The sequence below is a fragment of the Anolis sagrei genome, chromosome 5 (assembly GCF_037176765.1).
Source record: "Anolis sagrei isolate rAnoSag1 chromosome 5, rAnoSag1.mat, whole genome shotgun sequence".
In the NCBI taxonomy this organism is placed as follows: Eukaryota; Metazoa; Chordata; class Lepidosauria; order Squamata; family Dactyloidae; genus Anolis; species Anolis sagrei.
The window spans coordinates 165,104,452-165,128,326 of NC_090025.1; the positions used below are offsets into that span (position 1 = coordinate 165,104,452).

At 42.9% G+C, this 23,875-nt stretch overlaps 1 protein-coding gene across 2 annotated transcripts in view; it reads right to left on the reverse strand.

Annotated features, from left to right (window-relative positions):
- The window catches only part of CDC42EP1 (CDC42 effector protein 1), a 28,511-nt gene extending 13,305 nt beyond the window's left edge, over positions 1–15,206 (reverse strand). Inside the window, exons 1-2 of one of the 2 annotated variants that reach the window (XM_060777008.2) lie at positions 14,807–15,170; positions 2,930–3,979 (exon numbers count right to left, since the gene is read on the reverse strand). In XM_060777008.2, the coding sequence (XP_060632991.2) occupies positions 2,930–3,380 (451 nt within the window). In that variant the 5' untranslated portion in view covers positions 3,381–3,979; positions 14,807–15,170. Of the gene's footprint in view, positions 1–2,929; positions 3,980–14,806 lie in introns of both variants that reach the window. The other variant, XM_067469211.1, reaches the window with a different exon arrangement.
- Positions 15,207–23,875: the final 8,669 nt, after the last annotated feature.

Genomic DNA, 23,875 nt, shown 5'->3' on the forward strand with positions numbered 1-23,875 from the left:
CTTAACCAACACAGGATACATAAACACTGCAGAATTAATGCTGCTTGGCATGAATTTAACTGCCATGGCTCAATGCCATGGAAATATGGGAGTTGTAATTTGGTAAGGCACCAGTTCTCTTTGTGAAGAAAGCTAAAGAACGTGTATAATTGCAACTCCTATGATTCCATAGAACTGAGCCATGGCACTTAGTCATGCCAAACTATATTATTTCTACAGTGTAGTTGTACCCACAGACAGAGGTAGGGGATGATGGAAATTATCGTTCAACACCTGGAGGATTACCAATTCCCTGCTCTTAAATTAGGTCGTAACAAACAAAGCATCTTGTCTGAAATCCTTATACAAAGAAAATACCTTGTGTGGCAAATACACAAGTGGCCGCTTCACAAACAAAAAGCACGGGGAAAAATGTGCACTCATGGTCTCAGCTTTTCTTCCCAATCTGTATTTTGCGTCCAGCACAGTTAGAATAGGCTTTGAGACACACAATCAGTGTGCCTATCTTGGTATGTTAACTAAGGAACCTACTCCTCTCCTGGGCTCAGTCCTTATACACCTGTAAGCTTCTCCTCTTGACAATAGTAGTATGATCCTCCCTCTCTCTTCACCCATATTCACTGTTCAAGGTGAGGAGGGCTGGGTAGGGCAGAACACATCGTTAGAATGTAAATCAAGGACAGCAAAACTGTGGTTCTCTGCATGTTGCCGAACTACAATTCTCAGTAGCCCTTGGTGGCAGAGCCAGTGGTGATGAACGCTCAAAGTGGCAGTGTAATGTCAAACTGGCAAACTGCCATCTTGATGTAAAGTTAACAGGCTTATTATCTGCCCCACCCTTCTTTGTCAGGCTCTAATTTTGAATGTTAATCTTATCTCATTTGCTCAAAACTTTTGCAAAACCCATCTTGATGCTCTTCTTTGTTTCGTTCTCATTTCCACCTATTGCAAAGCTTATCTTGCTTTTTTACCAGTCATGTGGCTTAGGAAACGCCAGTGCAGAACAATAAATGGTAGGGCTTTGTTCTAAAGTAAACAATTAGGCAATAGATAAGAAGAAAAAGTAACAAGCAACCAGCCAAGCAAAGTCACTGGATATATACTGTGTAATGAAAATCAGCACCAGTAAGTGCCATACATGACATCCTATATGATGCACTGGACCAGGGCTTAACTTGCAGAAAACAGACTATTTATTAGTCATTCCTGAAATATATCTTTTCTTTCCAAGACTTTCTTCAATCCAGTTGTACTCACCTAGAGCAACACATTTTGCATGGGAAGATTTACCCTGCTCCTTTCTCTCTTTCTTTCTCTGCCTTTTAAAACCACATTTCCCATCTTTCAAACCCTCTGTGAAGAACTGGGCAGGCCAGAAAATGGATGTCGCTATTTCTGAACTCTTTTTTATAGAGTGGCAGAAGAATGCCAAGTGCCTTTTGGAACTGTATGCCTTGGCAGAAATATCACTTGGTTGTAAACCAGAGAAAGGCTATTAGAAGAGCAATCACAAAGAAGCAGATGAGATCCACAGAGTGTCCTTAGATGTCTCACTACCACTTGGCTGAGAGGCAAAGAAAGAACATCAGAGCAGTGCTTGGTAAAGCTACTTTGTTTAGACTATAACTCCCAGATTCCTCCAGTTAGCATTGCCAATTCCATGCTGATTAGGAGATTCTGAGATTTGTAGCAACACACCAACCCATAGTGTGTGCCTAAGAGCCTTGGACAGTTCCATCACTGTTGCTGTGCATATTTGACCTCTGCAAGATTTATTTAGAAGGGATTTGCCATTATCTTGCTGTGAGGCTGAAAGAATGTGACTTGTTCAAGGTCACCCAGTAGAGCAGTTGTTCTCAACCTATGGGCCCCCAGGTGTTTTGGCTCACAATTCCCAGAAATCCTAGCCATTTTACCAGCTGTTAGGATTTCTGGTAGTTGAAGGTCAAAACATCTGGGGAGTTTCACAGGTTGAGAACCACTGCAGTAGAGATCTTTGAAGATGCCAGGCACAAATGTAGGTGAAACATCAGGAGGGGATGCTACTGGAACATAGCCATACAGCCCAAAAAACTCACAGCAACCCAGTGATTCCAGCCATGAAAACCTTCGATGATACATTGTATTTAAAAATTTTTTCCAGTGTTTCTTTCTCTTAGAAGACTTGTAGACTTAAACATTTCCACACTCATTTGCCTGCAATGCCCCTGGAATATCTCTACAAGGATGTCATTTGACATTGGTTATGGCAAGGGCGTGGGCAAGTTTTGGACTTGTGGGATCAGATTTATTTTTAAAACTAGAATCCCATGACCCACCAACCAGAGCCTGGTGCAAAGGACAATTAAGGAATTATGAGCCTGGGGATTTCTTGAACCGAGTTTTCAATCCTTCCCCACAAAAATCCACCCCACCCCTCTCTCATTTCAGCAACATAATTGATCTTGAGAGAGGAGTTATTTAGTTGCGGCTGACTTTTGTTATTGTCAAATGACGCAGGAGTCAGAAATCCTTGCTGACCTACTGCAAATCTCCCAGAGCTCTAAAGGCTAGAAATCCAGCTCTACTTTCATCCCACTCTTGGTTTAACAGGACGCTGCAATCAGTCAAGAGCCAATCCTCCCACTCTTAAAGGACCAATTTGGAAGCGCAACAGGTTGTAGTAAAATAAGTGAAATAAGTGAATATCAAGAAAAAAGAATTAGCGAAGCATTAATCCTCAGAATTAATGCAGCAGAGGGTTGGAGGAGGTCATGTGCAGAGCATTACCTTTAAATATTCACAGCCCTTGTCGGCCTTAAAAATTTAACTTAACAAAGAAGCAATTGTGGATGCCTCTCTGTGAGTGCTTCTACCTCAGAAAACCCAGGAAAAGTCTGAAGCAAGGTATCCCATTTAGCCCACATTGCCATGCCCAGGAGCTACTTACCATAGTCAGAAAAGCTGTTGGGGGTGCTCTTGAAGGCAAACTTTACCCCAAGCCCATCGTTCTGGTAGGCCCCCTCATTGAGCTGTGGCAACGACACAGCATTCTTGATGATGGGTGAGATGGCAGGAGGCATCGGAGAGTCCTCATCCTTGTTTCGGCTACCTCGGTTCCTTAGCGGGCTCCTCCGCACATGTCGCAGTGTGCGGGCAAAGAAGTTGTTGGGCTTGGCATCCTCGCCACCATGATTCCTCAGGAAGGAAGTGTCCCCAAAGGCATCCCCGCCACGGCCCACATGCATGGTGTGGCGGAAGTCCCCCAGAGGGGGGCTGATCATGTCCGGTGTGAGCTCTGTTTTGAGGCGGCGCTTGCTGTGGGAACCTGACACCCATCCTATCACTGGTAGCTTCCCAAGACTCATCTCCTGGCTTCTTTGCAGAAACCCTTGACTCATAAATTCCACAGTGTCCTTCTGAAATGGGAGCCTCCAGTCCAGATTTGTCTCTCTGTGTATATATAGGTCAGTGAGTGGAGGTGATTTTGGATCCCCCCATTGGTGGTCCTTCTCTTCAGCCCCTTATCTTCTGGGCTACTATAAAAGGATCAAGACTGACCTGTCAAGGAACCTCTGGGTTTCCTGCAGAGGGTGGGACTTAGCTCCTTGGTAGCTTTTCTCTTCTGCTTTCAAGAAGCCACCAAGCCGATTTGTTTCCTGCCCTGTCTGGCCTCCCAGAGAAGCAGAAAGGATGAGTGTAGATGGGAATCCCAGTCTGCCTCCTGCGTAGAGGTTAAAGGAGTGACCAAGGAGTCTGTTGCTAAACCGGTAGCTGTTCTTGTCTGGCTGGAAGTGAGCAAAGCTGGAGGATTAATGTTAATCCCACGGACTCTTCTTCCGCCTGTTCCTCTCTCTCTCTCTCTTCCTTTCTTTTCTCTCTCTTGTTTTACCTCTTACCAGTGTGGGAGCTGGCTAACAGATGGGGCAGCAGGTCACAAGAGCCACAGTGGGAAACTCAGGTCAGATGCCTTGATCCTGGATTCCTGCCATAAGGCATGCTGGAAAAGACAGAGAGGGGAGAAAATATGAGGCATCCAAGCTGTGACAGTCTGAAAACTGCCGAGACTTCAGAGGTGAGGCAGATGTTGGTTGCCAACCTGCAGGAAAAAGCACAATGAACTCCGTGCCTCATGCTCAGGCAAAGTTACAAAATTGCCTTAGATAATGCTTCATCTTCAGAGGGGCTGAATAGTCTAAAGCAGTGATTCCCAACCTTTGAGCCTGCAGGTGTTTTGGACTTTAGCTTCCACTGGCAAGCTGGCTAGGATTTCTGGGAGTTGAAGTCCAAAATGCCCAGGGCACCAATGGTTGGGAACCACCACTCTGAAGTCTCCAGAGGCTGTGCGATATTGTAAGTTAAGTCGGGTGAACCATAGTAAGCACTTCAATGGGAGACCCCCAACAAGTTCTAATTGCTGCAGGCCACAGTTCAGAGGGAGGAATAGGCAAAACCATCTCAGAGTATTTCTTGCCTTTTAAAAAAAACCCTATGAAATTAATAGAGTCACAATAAGTCAATGGGCAACTTGAAGGCATGCACACACATTGCTTTACCTTGGATATCCTCACTAAGTAGAAGAGATGAAAATAAGATTTTCTGTTGCTATTCTGATTTTCATGTGATGTAATGCTACTGATTGCCTAGCTCTAGAACAGAACTTGGACTGCAATTTTGGACTACAGCTCCTCAAACCCCCATCATCAAGAGTTTGGTCAAGATATTAGACTGCAAGTCCCAGCATTCTTCATCATTGGACTCAAGGGTATCTGTATCCAAATATAACTCAAGGGCTGCACTCTGCCACTTCTTCCTCTATACCAATGGTTCTTAACCTGTGGGCCGCGGACCACCAGTGGGCTGCAAGGACGAAAAACTGGTCCACAAGCCTCCTTCCTCTTTATTTATTTATTTTATTTCCACTCCTTTTGCACCGCCTGCCACTCCTTCCCTCTCACTGACCATGGCATATGTTTTGTATCAGAAACAAGAGCTGATGTGGTCTATCCAATGCAATTTTCTGAATCGGCACTCCAAACCAAATCAAAAGTGGATCAAAAGCTGATTCGTAACCCTCTTGGTATTAATGTTGGAGAGTGGTCCTTGGTCAAAGTGGTCCCCAGTCAAGTGGCCCCTGGTCAAAATGGTCTCTGGTTAAACAAAAGGGCTGGGAAGCACTGCTCTATACAAACAATGTGCAGATTTTCAAAATATATTTCTAGTTTGCTCAGTATATAAAATGACGAAAGAATCCAGACATGACTTGTTGTCAGATTTCACTACAAAATGTTATTTCAGTGAACTGGGTCTGAAAAACACTCTTGAACGCATTTTTTGTGGCAGCCAGAGACTGCTCTGATGCTATTTCTGAGAAACAAACAGGAAAGGAGGAGGAAGAGAGGCATTATATATCAAGGATGTCTACAACTGTGAAGAGATCCACGTTTTAATCCTGGAAGTCAGGTTGAGAGTATCTAGGCAAAAATTAAGACGAAATAGGGATGTCATTGTGTGGGTCTACTAGAGACCTCCAAGCCAGACTGAAGACTTTGATGATGCCTTCCAGGAACAGATGACCACACATTCAGAAAGGTGGTAGGAATTGGAGATTTTGATTTTTTTTTTTTTGGTATTTATTGGAAGCCAAACTGCCAAGAATGGCCAGCTTTGTTTTCTGGTACTTCTGGCAAGGTTCTTTCACAGTCCTGCTACTAAAGATGGAACCAGAAACCTTATGTGAACATATGTACCACCACATATGGCTTGGCATCTGTACTAAAAAGAATTTGTTTGCCTTTAACTAGAAACATTAATGGTTGATCGCTGTGGTTGGGAATGGGAGAACACAGCTTCATAAAAACTCCTCACAAACTATAAAGAGCAGAACGACCTGCTGGTTTTCATCTTCCCCAACCATGCGTTTGCCATTCTTTGCTTGGGAGAATCTGAGCTGGAAAGTACCCCTAAGATCACATAGTTCAATCCCATCAATGCAGGAACTCTATGATATAACTGGGGAACACTCTTGTGTGGAAAAGTGAATACACATATTTATTTACTGTATTGTAAAATTGCAAAGGTAGTAGCAGGGAGTGACTTGTGTCTTTTTCCTATTAACTATGTCAACGGTCCTATTTAAAAAGTGAACCAGTTCTGAAACTGTTTTTTCTTCTTTTTGATACAGAGGAATTAAATACAGGTGTGAATCTTTGCAATGCTAGGATCTTAAAGCACTGCATCATAGTGGCATCGAATCGCTGCCAAAATGTAAGCCATCCTGAGTCCCCCTTCAGAGGTAGAGAAGAGTAGAAATACCAGAAATAATAATAATAATAATAATAATAATAATAATGCTAGGGAACCTTGCTTGGCTGGGAATTCGTTTTCGCCTCCCCCTCCCCCTGAAATCTCCTCACTTTTCAATTTCCTCTCTGATCAGCAGGATACTAAACAAGGAAAATCATTTTCACAAGAGATCTGATCACTTGTAGAAAGTTTGTTTTTAATTTGGCTAAGGGCTGCATATTGTCCTAGGCTGTAGGTTGCCCACATTTGGAGTTCCCAGAAGATGACAGTGCCTGAGAAAAAGGGTAGGGGAATGTATTGTTGAGCACATTTGGATCCTCCCATCTGCAGCTGGGGAGTTCTCTTGGGAAATAGGATTGACACATACCCTTGTTTTAAAAAGAAGAAAAGATATCCTGGTTCAGATAGCTACCTAAGGTGCCCAAACAAGAAAGAGATCTGGTTATGTAGATAACTGTGTAGAGTGAAAAGGTTTTTTTACAGCAGAAATGAAGAAATATTGTATTCCAGATGTTTTTTGGACTGCAGCTTCTATTAGCCTGAGTAAGCATAATTATTAGTCATGTGAATTCAGGGAAAACCTTGCCCCATTTTGTGTCCTGGCTTTTGTTGGGGGCCCTGATCTATTTGTTATAAGCCTCCTGAAATTGGGAAGGTTGTTTTCAATTCTTTCATTTTGAGGTTAGGAAAAGCAGATGGGGGGGGGGGGCTCCCCTTAACCCTGTGTATGTTCTTCTTACCTGGCACCCACTGTTTCTACTCTAGAGTTAGAGGTGTTTGGTTGTAGGCTCTGGCAGGCTCACGCTCTCCAAGCCTGACTGCATGCCCCGCCACATACACACTATTCTTGGAAAGAGTGTGTGTGCGTGGCGGGGCATGCAGGCAGGCCCGGAAAGTGCATACCAGTGCTTGCAGCCAAGCTCCTCTTACTCTAAAGTAAGAGGCGCTCAGCTGCAGGTCCATTCTGGGCCTGCCTGCACACCCCACCACATATACCCTGCCACACTCTCTGAGAGTGTGTATGTGGGGAGCATGCAGGCAGGCCCAGAAAGTGTGTGTGCCTGCTGGTGCCCTCAGCTGAGTGCCTCTTACTCTAGAGCAGAGGTCCTCAAACTAAGGCCTGGGGGCTGAATATGGCCCTCCAAGGTCATTTACCCGGCCCTCGCTCAGAGTCAACCTAAGTCTGAAACAACTTGAAAGTACACAACAACAACAACAACAATCTTATCTCATCAGCCAAAAGCAGCCCCACACTTCCCATTGAAATACTAATAAGTTTATATTTGTTAAGACTGTTCATCATTTTAATTATTGTATTGTTTTAAAGGTTTTTTGCAGTACAAATAAGATATGTGCAATGTGCATAGGAATTCATTCATGTTTTCTGCACATTATAATCCGGCCCTCCAACAGTTTGAGGGACTTTGACCTGGCCCTCTGTTTAAAAAGTTTGAAGACCTCTGCTCTAGAGTAAGAGGCCCTCAGCTGCAAGCCCACTCTGGGCCTGCCTGAACACCCGACCACACATACCTGTAGGCAGGCTTTCCTGTCAAGCTGATTTTTGTGTGGGGAGGGGGCTTCCCGTTTCATGCTTCCAAATAAACAGAAGACATGAAAGAAATTGTGAAAATGGTAGGAACGAATTTTATGCACATGTCTAATAGCTATTACTGGAGGACAATGAGAGTTGCTGTCCAGCAACATCCACAGGGCTTTCCCTGGATTGTCTTGTCTGGTTTGGCAAGATTGAAAAAGCTGTATCTGTTGAAATTCTGTTACATAATAATAATAATAATAATAATAATAATAATAATAATAAAGTGGATCCCTATTCTCTCTTGCATCCAGACATTTTAGAGCTACCCATTTAGTTTTCTCTTTATGTTATTTTCAAGGGAGAAAGTACCTAATTTTGCACATATTGCACTTTATAACTTTGGTTTTTTGGCACCGTGACAGCATTTGCTGGAAGGTGAGAAAAAGGTTGTCATTTCTTGCGCTCTAGCATATACACATTGGTATGGTGTTTCTACAACAGCAGGGTCAAGGAGAAAGTAAAAGCATGAACATTCTCTCTATTTTCTCTCCAAGGCCTTCATTCGCATGTCTCATTTGTTTTGAACTATGACTGGTTGCAGTTATTTTTATACAATCCTCAGTATATTTTAGGCACTTTTATAAACAACGCAAGACGATAATTACTGTTTTCCTCCTCACTTTCTCCTCTCACTTTACTCAGCTGCCAAAGCTGCTTCTCCTTTTGAGGTGGCTACTGTAGGGTTGTTCTTTTTATTGTGCAGAGTGAGGCTACAGCAGTGGTTCCCAATCTTTTTTTGACCTGGGACCACCTGACCAGGGACCACTTTGGACAGGGAACACTCTCTAACATTAGTACCAAAAGGGTTACGAATCAGTTTTTGGTCAACTTTGGATTTGGTTTGATTATTTGAGGTGACGATTAAGAAAATTATATTGGATAGACCACATCAGATCTAGTGGGGGACAGGAAGCCTCCCCGCAGGATTACAACACATCTGGGTGTCCCCTGGGCCACGTCTTTGTAGACAGCTGATTCTCTCACATTAGAAGCGACCAGAAGCAATGTACCCTTGGTTTGCTTCTGATACGATAAATAAATAAATCAGCTCTAGTTTCTGATACAGAACATATGCCATCCAGTAGTCACCATCGGCTCACCCATAGAAAACCATATTTAATAAGCCTTGGCACTATAACAGAGTTTCGTAAGACCAGCCACTCTCATTGCAACAGTGTAGGCCGCCGACCATATTTTAGTTCTTGCAGATCACTAGTGGTCCACAGACCACAGGTTGGGAATCACTGGGCTAGAGCCTCAAGTGACAGGTGGGGAAAGGGATGGGGGCAGCAATAACCTCACCATTTTTTCTCCCAAACCTTTTTGCTGTTCCAAGCCAGAGCTGCATATGCCATACAACCTGTTGTGTGGCACCCAAAGCTCTCCTGTTGCCCTTAGTGTGGTGGGAGAAAGTGCTATATTTCAAGTGCTTAAGAAAGGTTCAACTACAGGAAGTCCCCAAGTTACGAACAAGAAAGGTTCTGTAGTTGAATTTGTATGTACATCGGAATGCAGGTACATTTTAAAGTGTAACTTCAGTGTATATATATATGTATATATAGAGAGAGAGAGAGAGAGAGAGAAAGAGAGAGAAGCTTTGGATAGCATAGAGAAGTGTTGACTGCATCTTGACACCAACTTCCAACTGCTTGGAAGTTGGCAAAAGTTTTTTTTGGGGGGGGGGGGGGATTTAAGCCAGTGTCTTTGGCCAACAGATTCCAGATGTTGTAGTTGAACATGTACCCCTTTCAACCACTGTATTGGCCCCCGAAATCTCCTAAATGGGGGGTGCGGGGTGGGATTGTGTGTTTTAAAATGCATTTTAATTCCATTTATTATGTTCAAATTGTATTTAAACAAGACATACAATACTATTTATTAGGGTTTTTTTTTTAAAGTTTTGTATTCACTTTGTTTTAAATTGAGTCCTCTCAGGGAGAATATAAATATGGTAAACAAAATAATAACAAAATAAAAAAACCAAAGATTGGCATTGTTAATATCTCTAATATTTGCAACCCTTATTGTCAACAGCAAGCACTTTCCTGACTTCATAGTAGGAAGGCTTTAGGCTTCTCACGAAGCCACACAGCGCCTACAACCTTCATAAGGCTCCTTATCTACTATCTTTGGCTCTGTTCCCTCTTTCTATCATCCCTTTGCCAACTAACTTAGGCCACTACTGCTGAGCCTAAGACTCTACTAAACTGCCTAGAAACAACAGCTACAAAAGCCTTCCTACTCACTTGAATTAATAGTCCAAGTCCATTGATTCCTTTGTTTAAGAAAAGCTGTTGTGAGACTGTCTGGTCATGGAATGAACAATGGTGTTTATTCTGATCCTGCTTCTTGCCCTTTTTTCTATTCATTTGCCACATGGCACTGGAATCCTAAGCATGTTTACTCAGGCCTACTGGATTCAATTGTGCCTACTGCCTACTCCTAATACATGTGTGCAGAATTGTACCCATTGTCTTATCTCACTTTTGTCACAATGACTACCTACCTAGACTAGATCTCCCCAAGCTAATTCCTCTCAAATACTCCAATTCTCATTGGAACCATCTGCGGAGGAATAGTCTCCTATATCCCAGAAAGGGGCTCTCTGGTGGTGCAGTGGGTTAAACTGCTGAACTTCCTGACTGAAAGGTCAGCGGTTCAAATCTGTGGAGCAAAGTGAGCTCTCACTGTTAGCCCCAGCTTCTGCTAACCTAGCAATTCAAAAACATGCAAATGTGAGTTGATCAATAGGTAGCGCTTCTGTGGGAAGGTAACGGCGCTCCATGCAATCATGCTGGCCACATGACCTACGAGGTGTCTACAGAAAATGCCAGCTCTTCAGCTTAGAAATAGAGATGAGCACTATCCCCCAGAGTTGGATACAACTAGACAATGTCAGGGGAAACCTTTACCTTTACTGTATCCCAGAGTCTGATTCCAGATTATCTGCTTTCAACTGGATTATATGAGTCTACACTGCCAGATAATGCAATATAATCTGATATGATGTCACAAGAATGTGAATGTATATTATTATTGTTTAAAACTGCTCGTTTTATGATGTTGTATACTTATTATCAATGCATATGGAGTGTTGTTTACATTATTCTAATATGTTATAATCCACTTTGGGTCTCGCGATGGAGAAAAGCGAGATATAAATAAAGATCTTTTATTATTATTATTACTACTACTACTATTATTTGGGATAAGCAGATAATCTGGGATCAGATCATGAGATATAGGACGGTGTAGAGCCGGTCTTAGCTTGTGGTATCCCATCCCTGTGGTTTATGATGATCCTGTCCAGAACTACTTCTATTAAACGTTCCAGATTGCTTTTATTTTGACCAGATATTCAATAAAGACTGCTGAACAGAGAAACGTCTTACTGTCTTTGAAAAAAGCTGTGACAAGAAACAGAAGGAAAAGATCAAAAAGCCTCCGTGGGCAGATGTGGCTATAACAGCACAGGCAGGGCCATAGCCAGAAATTTTTTTTGAGGAGGGTTGAAAATTTCGGGGGGAGGGGGGGGGAGGGAGTTTTGAAAATTGGGGGGGGGGTTTGAAAAATTGGGGGGGGGGGGGTTGAAACCTGCCTTTTAGCTCACGCTGAAGCAAAGAGCACAGCAGGGGGCAGAGCAGCCTTCAATAGCCTGCAGCTCCGCCCCTGTCAACCACCTCCACCAATTCTGGCCTCCTTAATGAGAGCATTCAACACCCCCCCCCCCCCCAACTTGGTTGCTTTGCTACATCGGCTATTGCTGCAAGTAATGACAGTGTGAATAAATTGTCAATATTTGCCTGAGATAGTGCTTGCAGTTCTGGAGGGACTCTTAATTTTTTGCGTCTCATTGTCTTAGCATGGGGATTTGGTTAACCAGTTAAAATTCATGAGTAAACCAGGTTTATTTTTTTTAACCTGAAAAATTTCAAGGGGGGGGGGGGTGTTGAACCCTTAAACCCCCCCCCCCCCCCTCGTTACAGGCCTGAGCATAGGACACTAAAAAGCAGAAAGAGGTAACTCAGGGACGTATAGTTTCTGCAAACAGAATTTAACCAAGTTGAGTTACAGTTCTGAGTAGAAATCTGGAAGATTCAGTGTAGAGAGTCCTTCCCCATTTTAACTAGCAAGCTAATAGTTAACACTCTGCCTTCTGGAAATTAGACATAGAATTGTAGAGCTGGAAGAGACCACACGGGGCCTCCAGTCCAACCCCTCTTTTGCCATGCAGGAATACACTCTCTAAGCTAGGCATGGGCAACCTCCCGATGTTTTGGACTTCAACTCCCACAATTCTCAACAGGCTCAGGCTCCTTTCTTTTCCCTCTCAGCCTCTTAAAACACCTGGAGGGCTCAAGTTGCCCCATGCCCATGCCTGATATAGATGCATGCAGCAAATTGAGTGTTCTTCCCTCCATCTGAAGTATTAATATTTTCCCTTTCCTTCCATATAACAAGACGTCCTTTCCTAATCATCTCCTATAAATAGGGGGGAAGCTCTAAGCCAGTGTTTCTCAACTTTCCTAATTCCATGACCTTTAATACCGTTCCTCATGTTGTGATGACCACCAACCATAAAATTATTTTCTTTGCTCCTTCATAACTGTAATTTTGCTACTGTCACGAACTGTAATGCAAATATCTGATATGCAGGATATATTTTAATTCACTGGACCACATTTGACAGAAATACACAATATGCTCAAATTTGAATACTGGTGGGTTGGGGGGATTGATTTTGTCATTTAGGAGTTGTAGTTGCTGGGCTTTATAGTTCATCTACAATCAAAGAGCATTCTGAACTCCACCAACAATGGAACTGAACCAAACTTGGCAGACAGAACTCCCATGACCAACAGAAAATGCTGGAATGGTTTGGTGGGCATTGACCTTGAGTTTTGGAGTTGTAATTCACCTATATTCATAGAGCACTGTGGACTCAAACAATGATAGATCAGGACCAAACTTGGCACAAATACTCAGTATGCCCAAATGTGAACAGTGGTGGAGTTTGGGAGAAAATAGACTTGACATTTGGGAGTTGTAGTTGCTGGGATTTATAGTTCATCTACAATCAAAGAGCATTCTTAACCCCACCAATGATAGAATTGGGCCAAACCTCCCACACAGAACCTCCATGACCATCAGAAAATATTGTGTGTTTCTGGTGATCTTTGGCGACCCCTCTGACACACCCTCACAACCGCCCCCCTCCACCGCAGAGGTCCCAACCCCCAGATTGAGAAACACTGCCCCAAGCTGTCCTGGCTCTTGAAATCACAAGAGATCCCAACCAATTTTATGCTCAGCCTTCCTTTCTTGTGCTTTCTTCTCCCTTCTCTTCCCTGCCACCTCTTCTTTCCCCTTCTCTCATCCCTTCCAGCCTTCAAACTTTCCACAGCTCCATTGATGAGGCTTCCCCATGCCTTTTCCTCTTTTCATTTCAACACTAACACACTCTCTCCCAAATCCAGAAATGCCAGTTCTTTTTTGCCACTTCGCCTTGTTATTATTTCCATGCCTTCTTCCATTTATAACTTCACCTCTCTCTTTTCAATGACGTCATTTCCGTTCCATAATGCTAATTATTATTATTAATTCTTTATGGCCTTCTTTCATGACCTTCAACATTCCCGCCAGCACTTTCCCTGCCCATTCTCCACCACCAGCTGAACAAGGATGCAGATCTACACTGTTAAATGAATGTAGTCTGACTCTACTTTTAACTGCCACAGCTCATTGTGATGGAAGCATGGGAGTTGTAGTTTTGCAAGGTCTCTAGCCTTCTCTGCTAAAGTGTTGGTACTTCACCAAGTTACAGATCACATAGAGCAACGGCAGACTTGACACAAATACTCAATATGCCCAAATGTGAACACTGGTGGAGTTTTGGGGGAAATAGACTTGACATTTGGGAGTTGTAGTTGCTGAGATTTATAGTTCTCTTACAACCAAAGAGCATTCTGAAACTCCACTAATGACAGAATTGGGTCAAACTTCCCAAACTGCATTCATTAAACAGTGTAGTTCATAGAATCATAGAATCATAGAGTTGGAAGAGACCTCATGGGCCATCCAGTCCAACCCCCTGCCAAGAAGCAGGAAAACTGCATTCAAAGCACCCCCAACAGATGGCCATCCAGCCTCTGTTTAAAAGCCTCCAAAGAAGGAGCCTCCACCACACTCCAGGGCAGAGCGTTCTGCTGCTGAATAGCTCTTACAGTCAGGAAGTTCTTCCTAATGTTCAGATGGAATCTCCTTTCTTGTAGTTTGAAGCCATTGTTCCATTGTGTCCTAGTCTCCAGGGCAAAAACAAGTTTGCACCCTCCTCCCTGTGGCTTCCTCTCACATATTTATACATGGCTATCATGTCTCCTCTCAGCCTTCTCTTCTTCAGGCTAAATGTGTCCAGCTCTTTAAGCCGCTCCTCATAGGGCTTGTTCTCCAGACCCTTGATCATTGTAGTCGTCCTCCTCTGGACACATTCCAGCTTGTCAATACCTCTCTTCAATTGTGTTGCCCAGAACTGCAGCCTTAAGTCTCAATCCTTCTCATGGCTGGGTTGCTGTGAGTTTTCCGGGCTGTATGGCCATATTCCAGATGTATTCTCTCCAGACACTTCGCCTGCATCTATGGCAGGCATCCTCAGAGGTCGTGAGGTCGTCAGAGATGCCTGCCATAGATGCAGACGAAGCGTCAGGAGAGAATGCTTCTGGAACATGGCCACACAGCCCGGAAAACTCACAGCAAGCCAGTGATCCCGGCCACGAAAGCCTTCGACTATTCGCTCCAAAGAGAAAGAATCAATTCAAGGCAACTTTGTCAAGTCAGACCTTATGTAAAATCCCACTGATTCTAATCGGATTTCGTCCAGTCAAACTTTGACCCGCTTTCGAAAATGAAAAAGTTTGGGACGGTTACCTTTCCGTGGGACTGGAAATCCCCCGCCGTCCTTGGCTTGTCTTCGAAGTTGGCATGTGGGTTTTCCCCTCCGAGGAAGGGCAACGTTCAAAGAAGAAAGGGGACTTGGAGGGCTCTCGTCCCCTAAGTCTCCGCGATGGGGCAGCCGACTGAGCCGAAACTCATTCCCTTTTTCCCTCTGCCTGCCTCGGGCATAAAGCTGGGATGTGGGGAGGAGGAGGCGGCGTTTCCACACCCCACCGACCAATCCCCAAACGGCAGGGCATGAAGCCCAGAGGAGACGGAGCCACTTTCGAAAGCCCTGCAGACGGAGGGAAAGGCAGCCCCTCTCTCCCCGGCTCCTTCCCACCTTCTTTCCTTCTCTCCCTCTCGCCAAGCCTGGCATTTCCTCCTCTCCATGTGGAAAGACACGGCCCGCATTGGCCACACTCCAAGGCAGTGTTTCTCAACCTGGGGGTCGTGAGGGGGGTGTCAGAGGGGTCGCCAAAGACCATCAGAAAACACAGAATTTTCTGTTGGCCATGGGGGTTCTGTGTGGGAAGTCTGGCCCAGTTCTATCGTTGTTGGGGTTCAGAATGCGATTGGTGCTCACCTCCATTTCTAAGCAGAAAAGGCGGCGTTCTCCGTAGGCACCTCCAAGGTCATGTGGCTGGCATGACTGCATGCAGCACTATTACCTTCCTGCTGGAGTGGTACCTATTGATCTACTCATATTTGCATGTTTTTGAACTGCTAGTTTGGCAGAAGTTGGGGATAACAGCAGGAGCTCATGCCGCTCCCTAGATTTGAACCTGTAACCTTTCCATCAAGTTCAGCAGCTCACCAGTTTAATGTATCAGGTATTTGTACCAAATTTGTACAGTGAATGAAAATACGTCCTACATATCAGATATTTATATTACGCTTCCTAACAGTAGCAAAATTACAGTTATGAAGTAGCAACGAAAATAATTTTATGGTTAGGGGTCACCATAACATGAGGAACTGTATTAAGGAGTCATGGCATTAGGAAGGTTGAGAAACACTGCTCTAGGGGGATTTTTTGTCGAGTGCAACCAATGTGGCCAAAGGTTTTGGACTCTCGCTTGCTGGAACACCTCAGCAAGCGAGCGTCCAAAAGTGGCAGGCTAAAACCCAGAATCTCAATCAATGGCTGATACCAAATGAAAGACACCTTCCTGGGAACACAGAAAACTGGGCGACTTGGAAGGTGCTGAACAGACTGCGCTCTGGCACCACAAGATGCAGAGCAAACCTTAAGAAATGGGACCACAAAGTGGAATCCACGACATGCGAGTGTGGAGAAGAGCAAACCACTGACCACCTACTACAATGCAACCTGCCAGATGCACAGTGGAGGACCTTCTTATAGCAACACCAAAGGCATTCCAAGTGGCCAGCTACTGGTCAAAGGACTTTTAATAGAACGCCAAGTTTGCAAACAAACAGTTGTTTTTTAATATGATACAACTGTTTGTTTCGCTCCTGACACGACAAATAAATAAATAAATAAATAAATAATCTTTTGGGAAAACCAGGATTTCACTTCCACAGGCTTTCACACTATTTGGAATAATCATAACCTTTTGGAAAGGCATGACCTTGTTAGAGATTATAACCTTTTGTAATGTATGATCTTCCTGAAAAGAGTTTAAAACTCGCTTGAGTCAACCTTCTCCTCAGTGGTAAATATCCACTAGTATCCATGCAAAGCAATTATGTTTCTCAGTTGTTAGACCAGTGTTTCTCAGCCTGGAGGTTGGGACCCGGGGGGGGGGGGGGATTGTGAGGGGGTGTCGGGTCACTAAAGACCATCAGAAAACACAGTATTTTCTGTTGGTCATGGGGTTCTGTTTGGGAAGTTTGGCCCAATTCTATCAGTGAGATTTTACATAACAGGTCTGACTTGATTTGATTCTCTCTCTTTGGAGCAGTCATGAGAAGTCAAAGGCTTTCATGGCGTGGATCACTGGCTTGCTGTGAGTTTTCTGGGCTGTATGGCCATGTTCCAGAAGCATTCTTTCCTGACGTTTTGCCTGCATCTATGGCAGCCATCTGATGACCTCACAACCTCTGAGGATGCCTGCCATAGATGCAGGTGATGCGTCAGGAGAGAATGCTTCTGGAATATGGCCATACAGCCCGGAAAACTCACAGCAACCCAGCCATGAGAAGATTTTAGACGTTAAGGCTGCAACTACACTGTGTAATGAATGCAGTTTGGGAAGTTTGACCCAATTCCGTCGTTGGTGGGGTTCAGAATACTCTTTGATTGTAGGTGAAATATAAGTCCCAGCAACTACAACTCCCACATGTCAAGGTCTATTTCCCCCAAATTCCTCCAGTGTTCACATTTGGGCATATTGAGTATTTGTGCCAAGTTTGGTCCAGATCCATCATTCTTTGAGTCCACAGTGCTCTCTGGATGTAGGTGAACTACAACTCCAGAACTCAAGGACAATGCCCACCAAACCCTTCCAGTATTTTCTGTTGGTCATGGGAGTTCTGTGTGCCAAGATTGGCTCAATTCCATCGTTGGTGGAGTTCAGAATGCTCTTTGATTGTTGGTTAACTATAAATGACAGCAACTAAAACTCCCAAATTGCAAAATTAATCCTTCCCAACCCCACCAGTATTCAAATTTGGGTGTATCAAGGATTTGTGCCAAATTTTTGTCCAGTGAATGAAAACACATCCTGCTTATAAGATTCATAACAGTAGCAAAATGACAGTTATGAAGTAGCCACGAAAATAATTTTATGGTTGGGGTCACCACAACATTAAGGGGTCACGGCATTAGGAAAGTCGAGAAACACTGACATAGAATAAACCTTGGTTGTCATGATTATTGATCAGCTTAGTCAGGCCCGTAGCCAGGATTTCATTTCGGGGGGGGGGGGGGGGGAATTTTCAGGGGGGGTTTCGGGGGGGGGGCTGAGTTTCGGGGGGGGGGGCTGAGTCTGAGTGAAAGAGGGTCTAGCCTAGCAAACCTTTTGTATCATTACCCCAATACCCCCATACATATGGGATATATTGAGAATGGTGATCAAATCATGATATTAATAAACATAACAGTTTAAATAATGCACCAGTAAGGCCTTTTCGCGAACCACCATGAGAATTTCGGGGGGGGGGGGGGCTGAAGCCCCCCGAGCCCCCCCCCCCCCTGGCTACATGCCTGAGCTTAGTCCACCTCTGGAGCTAATGCGAAGATTATCATTGGATGATCTCATATATCACTGCATAAATGTTAGCTGATGCTCTATATCGTGGTCCAAGCAGGCAGGATAGAGAGTCCACTTCCATTTTAGGGCAAAGCTCCCTGCTTAGACTATAGACTAAAATGCCAGATTCACACTAGTCCAACTTTTGTAATTGAAGAGCATGTTACAAACATGGTAAATAAAATATTAGCTAAACACAGAAAAAGAATTATGGTAGTAATGTCTGAGCATAACCAAAGCTTTAGGGCTACTTCATTAGCAAATCTAATGTCATCTGCTATTGCCACCCAACTCTCGGGCATCTGTTTCCTGTGATGTGTGCAACCCACACTATAGCTTGGACTAAGGGATGGGCCGTAGTACAATATATCATTATGAGCAAAATATATTGGGAGTGGCTTGGAATATATTCAGAGCAATTAGCTTCACAAAATACCTGCTCCTAGCAGTGAAAACTGCTAAAATATCTTGATGTGTATGGCCTAAAATGGCCCATTTGATCTTGGAAACTAACTGGCTAATACTTGTTTGGGGATCACTAATCAATACAATACCTCACACTATTAATTACACAGAAGACTCACTAGGATCCCTATATCAAAACTACATTTTTAATGGCTGGCCAGAATGCTAAGATAACACACCAAACAGCCCTTTTTCTACATAAAACAACACAACTGAGAACTGCGTATTTGGAGACAATTGGGGTAAACTGTAGGGGTGACACAGATTTCTGAACTGGATTGGGGTTGTGTAATAGCTGGTCTATTTTAACCTTTGTTTTAACTTTCATCCTTAATTTCTGTGGTATGAAGTTTTACCTTGGCACTTTAATGATGATATTAAATCCTAACCCTAACCCTAACTTTTAACTTAATCAATTTTTAATTGTGTTTTAATGTATGATAACTATTACAGGACCTTTAGGACAATGTTTAGTGTCTATTTGTGTATTTTCTTGTTTTTGTTTTTTTTACTGTTGATATGGTCAGTGGACTAATCAATAAACTTTACTACTTGGCAATACAAGGTACTGTCAGCTATATTACAGAGGAAGGAACTGGAATAAAAACATCTCTGAGTATGTCATAACTAAGAAAACCCTATTAAATCCACGGAGTTTCCATAAGTTGAAAGGAGACTTTAAGGCACATACATACAATGTACTGAATATGTCTTCTACACATATAAATGAGCATATGCAAATGTCTGGTGAATTTCTGATGATACATTGCCTCCTTTTTAGCAATACTTAACTGCCTCTCGTGCCAACAAGAAGGACCATTTATTCCAGGTAGAAATAGAAGGGATGCAGAATAAACTCCACTGTCTGCTTTATGAAATCTTCATTTTGGCTCTTCTGTCTTCAGGACTACAGAAATTGCCATTATGAATGGTTGCATTTAGATGTTTACTATTTCACCGTTCCAAGAAAAATAGACATATGGAAAAGTATTCATAATATATAATTTTGTAAAAGATAGTTGAGCTCCAGGTGGTCTCAGGATAATTGGAACTAAATGGGGACGAAGCTTTTCCTAAGTTGGACATGTAAGAGTGATGTGTAGACATACAACAGGCAAAGCTTCTTTCTCCCCCACCCCCCCACCATCCCAAACACACTTGAATTTTTCCTATTCTCAAATAGTGCACTGAGAAAGAGAGCGAATGAACAAATAATTGAACAACTAAGCATCTGGTGGCAAAAAGAACAAAAGAAATTGGGAAAGTTTATTATCTGTTCTGTTTCTTATAATATCAGGGTGCTTGCTTCCACATTTGGCATTAACTCCACAACAACCACTTATCACTCACTGTTTACTTGCACTTACATGACGTGGGCAGAAGGTAGATTGAGATCTCTGGTAAATGTTCTTTGCAGTAGTTGGCAAGGATTTCTGGCTCTCTGTTATTTAACAACAAAAGACACCCCCTCCTTCTAAATTAAGCTGTTGGAGTGGAAGTAAGTTCAAGTGTGTAGAGGACCAGGAATTTGTTTAATGTTTTTATTTATTTAGTTAGTTAGTTATTGATAATGACAAGGTTGTGTCTTGTGAAACTTAAATTTCTGGGCTGTCTATACAGGTGCATTTGGTCCAGTGTCATCAACTCTGCCAAGAGCTCTGCAAGGTTTCAAGACAGGATTCTTGAGAGACCCCTGGTATTCCCTTGTGTCTTCCTTACCAAGTAATAAGCAGGTTCAACCCCCATTCATGTTTAGGATGATATGGTGGTCACATTGCATATCTAGAGGCTGCCACGTTCCTTTATTTTAGGACATCACCCTGTTCCAGTGTTACCATTCTGTGATTCTGGATGGTGAACTTCAGGTATTACTGAAAACAAAGTAGACTCAAAGTCTGTTCACTCTGATATACATGGTGTTGTCATTAAGAATAGGATAATATATTAGTTTGGCTTTCTCTTGCACTTGCATTTTTAAAATCTCAAGTTCTTTGTGCTTGGGGTATGAAAGACGTGCATAAATGTTTATAAATTCTTGACAAATAAGCTGAAAACAAATAAACTCCCACATCTGGTGAAATCAAATTTAGCAGGTTACATCTACTCCTGGAATGAAGAAGATTACATTATACCTCCCTGCTGAATTGAGGTGGCAACCCTAACTTAGTACTAACATGGTTGAATGCACAAGGATTCAAGTCCAGATTTGTTTGCATTCAAAGCATGGAGTCTTGATGGCCAATTTGAGTTTCTTCCATATTTGTGTGTGTAGGGTGTGTGTGCCAAGAAGCTCCTTGTTCTTTCTATCCTGAATATGAAGAATTTTTCAAAAGTTGCCGTTATAGTACTTACCAAAATGAACTGAAAGGACATTCCTAGTCATTAACTTCCTGTGTCCCTTCCTGCTGTGTTCCCATGCACCGCTGTCCTCAGTTCCTGTTAAATAGGACCTACTTCTCTTGTTGAAATGGTCCTTGGGATTTGGCACTGGGACACATGGTGTGCACAGCCCATTGCATCCCATAATATCCCATGATCTCCTGTTGCTGCAGACTGGAAAGAAAGAGGTCAAGCTTCAAGCAGTCTATGCACACTCATGCCAAATGCAGAAGTATGAGTTATGTGATGCAGTGTCTGCTTCCTTTCCATGGTTGTCCATGGGATCAGGAAGATATGTTATCATTCGCGGAGTGCCATAGGCCAAACTCACACAATCAGGATGGTAAGTTCTAACCTTAAGGCTGTATTCTCCCTGCTTCTTCCATTTACCAAGGATTTAATTTGTCGTGATACAGCCAAATCTCACATTTCCCATCAAAACCTTCATGTGTGTTTGCACTAGCACTTTATCTCAAGGCTTAACAAACTTTTCAGGCACACAGAATGTTCCCGTACCATGGCAAAAGCTGCATATGTTCCAGATAAATAATGGAACGGAACTATGTTTTCTGAGATAGCAAATTGCAGTCCAGTATATTACAGGTAGGTGTGGCACTGATGGGATGAATCTGGGGCAGCTTTGGGACATAATATTGCTTATTATTTTGCTGGTATAGATTCCACCCCAATCAATATACTGAAAATGGTGTTCCCTGGACAGCTGCAACCTACAAGGTACCAGCTATCCATTCCGCGAGAGCCTCCAGAAAAGAAAAAATTATAGCCAATGAACACACATATGGTGCTGGTTTCTGGCATGCAGTAAAAATAAAATTGTCAGTCCCCAACATCTAATATTTAAAAAATACTGACACATACAGGACTACATAAGAGTTAGTTCCAAAGTGGACCAGATTATGGAGATCTGAAACTGAACTGCGACCAGGAAGAAACTGGGAAGAAAGATAACTGGTAAAGAGTCCTTACAATTTTATTGTAGTGCTGTGTTCTGAAGTTTCAAGAGCAGTGTTATAACTACAGCTCAGTATAGAGATTATCCTGAAAGCAACTAAACTGAGCATTAATGACTGACATCTGGACCTGTTTCACCAGAAAAGGCCATTGCAGGTGAAAGAAGTCCGGGACATCTTAAAACAGAGTTGGATGCAATGATATCCCCAAGTTGTTTCTGCTGCTTCACAGGTATCCATGAAGCCCTATCCAAGGTAAGCTGTGCACATACTCCTGCAATGTTGTTGTTGTTGTTTATTCATTCAGTCTCTTCTGACATTTTGTGACCTCATCGACCAGCCCACGCCAGAGCTCCCTGTTGGCTGTAGCCACCTCCAGTTCCTTCAAAGTCAAGCCAGTCACTTCAAGGATACCATCCATCCATCTTGCCCTTGGTCGGCCCTTCTTCCTTTTTCCTTCCATTTTCCCCAGCATCATTGTCTTCTCCAAGCTTTCCTGTCTTTTCATGATGTGGCCAAAGTACTTCATCTTTGCCTCTAATATCTTTCCCTCCATTGAGCAACCGGGCATTATTTCCTGGAGTATGGACTGGTTTGATCTTCATGAGGGTCCAAGGCACTCTCAGAATTTTTCTCCAGCACCACAGTTTAAAAGCATCTGTCTTCTTTTGCTCAGCCTTCCTTACGATCCAACTCTCAAAGGTTACTATGGGGAATACTGTTGCTTTAATGATGTGGATCTTCATTGCTAGTGTGATGTCTCTACTCTTCACTGTTTTATCGAGATTGGTCATTGCTCTCCTCTCAAGAAGTAAACATCTTCTGATTTCCTGGCTACAGTCTGCGTCTGCAGTAATCTTTGCACCTAAGAATACAAAGTCTGTCACTGCCTCCATGTTTTTCCCTCTATTTGCCAGTTATCAATCAGTTGGGTTGCCAAAAGTTCCTCAGCTCCTCCTCGGCTTCAGCTATCAAAGTGGTATCATCTGCATATTTAAGGTTGTTCATGTTTCTTCCAGCAATTTTAACTTAAGCTTTGGATTCGTCAAGGTCCGCATGACGCATGATGAGTTCTGCATACAAGTTGAATAGGTCGGGTGAGAGTATACAGCCCTGCCATACTCCTTTCCCAATCTTGAACCAGTCAGTTGTTCCATGATCTGTTCTTACTGTAGCTACTTGGTCGTTATACAGATTCCTCAGGAGAGAGACAAGGTGATTTGGCATCCCCATACCACCAAAAACTTGACACAATTTATTATGATCCACACAATCAAAGGCTTTAGAATAATCAATAAAACAGAAATTGATGCTTTCCTGAAACTCCTTGCCTTCCTACATTATCCAGTGGATATTGGCAATTTGGTCTCTCGTTCCTCTGCCTTTTCTAAGCCCAGCTTGTACATCTGGCAACTCCCTCTATGTATTGCTGGAGTCAACCTTGCAGGATCTTGAGCATTACCTTACTGGCAGGTGAAATAAGTGCCACTGTACGAAATGTACGACTAGAATACTAACCAACAGCATCTCAATTTCAGTTCACCTTTCTCTTTGTTGAAGTTAGGGTTATTGGAGCAGGAACAGACTCTCTCTGATTCAAACTGATTTTTGTCCCAATAAAGAGATGAGAGAATGCTAGAGAAAGGTTTCCCATAAGTAATGTGCCCTTATTCAATTGTACACAACCGAACAATTAGAAGGATGGATAATTAAATATTGGTTACAAATTCACTAATCAGTTAAAATGCTCAATTTACTGATAGTTTGAAAGAGAGGTAGGAAAGTTAAGAAATTCATAAAAAGAGGAGCAAAATGAGCAACAAAGAAAGAGAGGATCATATGAATAAAATTTTAGGGATACTAGGAAGGCAGTTAAGCAAGGGTCTCCTTCAGATGGATTTCAAGCACACTTTTGATTGCCCTGATGACGTTGTATATATATTAGCATTTATTGTGATTTGTCATTTGTTGTTATTGTGATTCTGAAATTGAGACATAAACAACTGTGCTAAATACATTTTAACTGTATA